General features: G+C 41.6%; 1 protein-coding gene across 1 annotated transcript; it reads left to right on the plus strand.

The window, feature by feature from the left end:
- The first annotated feature begins 2,453 nt into the window (after nucleotides 1–2,453).
- PGK2 (phosphoglycerate kinase 2) lies at nucleotides 2,454–3,707 on the plus strand. The gene has a single exon (XM_036318401.1). The coding sequence runs from the start codon at nucleotides 2,454–2,456 to the stop codon at nucleotides 3,705–3,707; it is 1,254 nt and encodes a 417-aa protein (XP_036174294.1).
- Nucleotides 3,708–5,645: the final 1,938 nt, after the last annotated feature.

A 5,645-nucleotide genomic window follows, 5' to 3' on the forward strand; every position in this document is an offset into this window, starting at 1 on the left:
CAGTCAGAGCATCTGCCCCCTGGTGGTCAGTGCACATCACAAGGAAATGTTGAGTGGCCTTAGCACATCATTAGCATATTATGCTTTGATTGGTTGAATGAATGACCAGATGACTGGACACTTAGCATATTTGGCTTTTACTATATAGGATAATATAAAAAGTACTAATGTAACTTCCATATCTACAGATTTGGGAGTACCTTAGCTTATTGTTATTGAATATTACTTTTCAGCAACCAAATGGAATAAAATTAAATTATTTTAGGTATTTTCCAGTTATCTTCACAAAAGAATTTCTCTATATTGCATGATTTAGCATATGTCATGTATCAAGTTTTTTTTTTAATTTCTCAATTTTATTAGTTGGGTATAAGCATATATATGACCTTCCCATTCCTCCATTTTCTTCCTTAAAAATACATAGCAGGAAAAAGTGACTATAAAAGAAGGCATCTTTGGATGCTGAAGAAAGAAGATTTGGAGGTGTTTCTATAAGCCCGGGGGATTAAACTTTCCCTTGTAGGCATGGCAAGACATAGCATTAGCAACATAACAAACCTCATTTGTTAGGTCAGAAAATTGCAAAAAGTACTCTAAAAAGTGTAGGGAAAATATGGAATCATTTATTTCAAGTTTGATAAGCACTCAACCCATCAAAATTCACAAGATATTGTGAACTGCTTCCAACTGCTACCTTATTAACCCATCCTGATCACATTCAATAGCCTGATCTCTGTAAGACACATGGGAGAGAAAAAGATCAGCAAAAATCCTGTATAGCAACCCAACCTCTCTCCCAAGACTTTGGACTTCCACTAAAGGCCCCTCCTTTCTTCTGCCCAGAAAATGAAGAACTAAATCATATTAGGGTCATATCAATATCCCACAGGCTTTTGTAGCTACTAAAAGGGACTCTGCTTCCCTGTCTCACTCTTGCCATATCTAAGGCGAGATGAGGAACCGAGAATTAGCATCTATTGCTTAGGTCTCCACCTTATTAAAAAACGAGTGATGTCTTCCCAACTTTTTTAGAACATAAATACTCTTAAAGGATATTTGTATTAAGCTACCTTATCAGAATTATATATCCTTGTCTTCCATAATTAATTTATGTAATAACTCTTCTCAATTTCCCTCGTTAATGCTGGAAGCACAAAGGCATGCATTCTCACTCTTGGCTTTTCCTTTCCCTAGACCTAACGTCGACTACAATCCTCTCCCCTTCCATGCCTGTTCCCTTTCTCTATGAGAGTGTTATCCTTAACATGTTGTAACTGATGAAACCACATGGCATGTTTTCCAAAGGGGCTTCACCATTCTACATTCCCACCAGCCATATGTGAGGGTCCCGATTTTTCCACATCCTTGTCAACACTCGTTATTGTCTTTTTTATTATTATAGCCATCCTAGTGGGTGACGTCTCAAATAATGTTCGTTAAGGCCTTTATGCTACACATTGAGTTCATTCAACTTAAGGAAACTGACATATTAACTAATTCCAAAGCCAGTTTTCATTCCTAAATCAATCAGCCACTTATACTTTCTCCAACAATAAAATCTCTTGCTCATTTTCAATTCAAAGCGACATCTTCATCCTCATGAAAACCGTTCCACCCTTCAGCTCAACTTGTGAGCTACACAGGGAGTAAAACAAAGCGGGGAGAAGAAAGTAGAAAGTCAGGCCCGCCTCCTAACTTTGCAGCCTGAAAACATGTCCCATCATCTTGGGTGTTTCACTGATTCTCTGTTATGATCTTATGGGATTTTCCTGAAGAAGCCACCAACAGCCTCTCACAAAAGTCTGAGAATGTAGAAAACAAGGAAGTGAAAATATACTATTTTTCCACCCTCCTACACCATACATAAAGCTAAGGGCCAACACAAGCTATGCTGTCAACAGAAATATTTCTCAAGACAGAGAAAAAACAGAAGCATACTATATTGCCTTGAGTAAACACGGTTTCACACAGCCATTATTTCAAAATTTTCCTTTCAGTTGGCTCCTGTATATGTTTTTACACTCAATATAATTAGGACTTAACATTGGCGAGGGTTATGCTTTTCTTTTTCTTTTTTTTTTAATAAGTGAAATTATCAAAAAGAATATGGAAAAAAAGAAAATCAGCGAGAATCTTGGACTTCAAAACCTTTTTTATCCCAAGATTTCTCCGCCTTCTCAACTGTCACCCAAGCCAGGTCCTGTCTCGCCCTCAGCGAGGACTATTTGGCTGTTTGAATCGGTGCTAAGCAACGTGCTCTAAATCCAGATTGACAGGACCATTGACCAATCACAGAACGAGGTTTCCTTTCCGCGGTCTAATCATGGCCGTTGCCTGGGAGACATAGTACTGAGCCGATAGGGGCGGGTCAAGCAGAGGGGCGTTAGAAACACCACCGACCCAGCCTCCGGCAGCATAAAGGGGTTCTTCAGCATTGTAGTTGTATTGTCAAGATGTCTCTTTCTAAGAAGTTAACTTTGGACAAACTGGATGTGAAAGGCAAACGAGTCGTTATGAGAGTAGACTTCAATGTTCCCATGAAGAACAACCAGATTACCAACAACCAGAGAATCAAGGCTTCAATCCCAAGCATCAAGTTCTGCCTGGATAATGGCGCCACGTCAGTAGTTCTTATGAGTCACCTAGGTCGACCCGATGGCGTGCCCATGCCTGATAAATACTCCCTGGAGCCTGTTGCTGCTGAGCTGAAATCCTTGCTGGGTAAGGATGTCCTGTTCCTGAAGGACTGTGTGGGCCCAGAAGTGGAGAAAGCCTGTGCAAACCCAGCCACTGGTTCAGTCATCTTGCTGGAGAATTTACGCTTCCATGTGGAGGAAGAAGGGAAGGGCCAAGATCCTGCAGGAAATAAGCTTAAAGCTGAGCCACAGAAAATAGAAGCTTTCCGTCAATCACTCTCAAAGCTAGGGGATGTTTATGTCAATGATGCCTTTGGCACTGCTCACCGGGCCCACAGTTCCATGGTGGGAGTGAATCTGCCCCAGAAGGCGTCTGGATTCCTGATGAAGAAGGAACTGGAATACTTTGCCAAAGCCTTGGAAAACCCAGAGAGACCCTTTCTGGCTATACTTGGTGGAGCCAAAGTAGCAGACAAGATCCAACTTATCAAAAATATGCTCGACAAGGTCTGTCATATGATTATTGGTGGTGGAATGGCTTATACTTTCCTTAAGGTACTCAACAACATGGAGATTGGTGCTTCCTTGTTTGATGAAGAGGGAGCCAAGATTGTCCAAGATATCATGGACAAAGCCCAGAAGAATGGTGTGACCATCACCTTTCCCGTTGACTTTGTTACTGCTGACAAGTTTGAAGAGAATGCTCAGGTTGGTCAAGCCACTGTAGCATCAGGCATCCCTGCTGGTTGGATGGGTTTGGACTGTGGCCCTGAGACCAACAAGAAGTTTGCTCAAGTTGTGGGTGAAGCCAAGCTAATTGTGTGGAATGGGCCCTTAGGGGTATTTGAATGGGATGCCTTTGCTAAGGGAACCAAAGCCCTCATGGATGAAGTTGTGAAAGCCACTTCCAGGGGCTGTATCACCATTATAGGAGGTGGAGACACCGCCACTTGCTGCGCCAAATGGAACACCGAAGATAAAGTCAGCCACCTGAGCACTGGAGGAGGAGCCAGTCTAGAGCTTCTGGAAGGTAAAGTCCTTCCTGGAGTGGATGCCCTCAGCAACCTGTAGCTGACAAAGTATTCTTTCCTACTGTTTCCTGTCCCACAGCCTTTGACAAAGTAGTGCTCTTACATCTCAACTTGACTTTTGTTAAAATCTACCCCTGTATCAAGATCCAGGCAAATGACCAAGCGATGAGCTATCAGGAACTCTTAACATCAGCACAGAAATGCGGTCCAACTTTAGTTCTGTCATGCATTTACCTACCCTCTTAAAGATCTCATTTGAACTTGACCATTGTGATTCATAGGAAGTGGGTTACCTATTAAAGCAAGTTAAATAAGCTGAATCTCTCCTCACTTTTATTTTAGCCTAGCTCTGTCATTTTTCACTATTAGAAACATGGGAACAAGATAAAATCTTAATTGCTGAGGAAGGGTGGGGGCAGAAGCTGACAGACTATTAAACAGTAAAAGTGCCCAAGTAAGCTGAGAAAGAAAATTACATTTAAGAACTCACGAGTGTGTTCTTAGGATCTCCTAAGAGGAAATGTCTTACTAAGTAAGGAAAATAATAAATAAAGCATTCATATTAAACCCATGAAGTTAAAAAGAAGACATTAAGCCTAAAGAAGGTATGTCTGTGTATATGGATGCACAGGCATGTACACACATATTTATTAGAATGAAAGTTATAAATCATATCCTGGTTTCAAATAGAGAAGCGATTGTTTTCTTTTTAAAGCAGATGTTGTTTAATAAATAGAACTGCTAAATCTAAACACTGGGATTTTTGAAATGCATAAGAAATATGTATAAAGATAGTTTAGCCATGGGGAAAATAGAGGTATAAAACCTTTTCCATATTAGAAAATATAATAAGAAAAATACTAAAGAAATGTAGAAGAAATGAAAATACCCACTGGAGGATGTTTTGCCTAATTATGTAGACAGAGCTGTTTGGGGACAATGTTGCTATCAAATTAAGAGTAAAAATGCAGAATAAATGATCTCACCTGTCATGGCCTATGTCCCATTGCCCCAAATCAATTCTATATATTAAGTATCCTGAATAATTGAACTTAAATATAATCTTAGCATACTTAAAGCATACCTTATTTCTAAGGACAATATTAATAATGTCATCGTAACCCCATGGAAGATGTAGGAGTTAAGGTATAGACTTAATTAAAAAAGAAAACCAAAATTATAGGAGTTGAAACAAGATTACAGCATATTACTTTGTTGAGTATAAGTCCAGTCCACCTAGATAGGCTCTTCATCATGAGGTCATCTAGAGAACCTCATGGTCAAACTAGTGAAACAAATCCATTGCTCTTAATAAGTGAGCGCTATCTCTGGGTCTGAGCTTTTACTACTTGACTAGAGGCCCAATGCATGAAATTTGTGCATTTGGGGTCGGGGGGCTGGGGGTGTCATCCTTCAGCCTGGCCTGCACCCTCTCACAGTCCAGGACCCCTCAGGGGATATCTGCCTAAGCCGGCAGGCAGACATTCCTCTCACAGTCTGGGGGTCTCACAGTCCAGGACCCCTCACTCCTTATTGCCTGCCTGTAGCGGAGGTGGGAGAGGTTTCTGCCTCTGCAGCAGTGCTAAGGGGCAACGAGCCTGGCTTCTGGCTGAGCAGTGCTCCCACAGGGGCCACTGCGCTCGGCAGCCATGAACCCCACTTGTGGCTGAGTGGCGCTCCCCCTGTGGAAGTGCGCTGACCACGGGGGGGGGGGGGGGGGGGCGGGGGGCAGCTCCTGCATTGAGCATCTGCCCCCTGGTGGTCAATGCTTTTCATAGAGACCAGTTGTTCTGCCAGTTGTCCCACCGTTTGGTGGATTTGCATATTATTAGGGTTTTATTATATAGGATAGCCAGCCCAAAGGTGGAGTTAAAAAAAAGCAATGCTTTTTTTAAAATTAAATCTTTATTGTTGAAAGTATTACATATGTCCTTCTTTTCCCTCAATTAACCCCTTCTAGCCTACCCCATCCCCTGTC

This window comes from Myotis myotis, unplaced genomic scaffold, assembly GCF_014108235.1.
Source record: "Myotis myotis isolate mMyoMyo1 unplaced genomic scaffold, mMyoMyo1.p scaffold_m19_p_7, whole genome shotgun sequence".
Classification (NCBI taxonomy): domain Eukaryota; kingdom Metazoa; phylum Chordata; class Mammalia; order Chiroptera; family Vespertilionidae; genus Myotis; species Myotis myotis.

Coding starts and splice junctions, on each gene's coding strand:
- PGK2 (XM_036318401.1), top strand. CDS start 2,454: ATGTCTCTTTCTAAGAAGTTAACTTTGGACAAACTGGATGTGAAAGGC.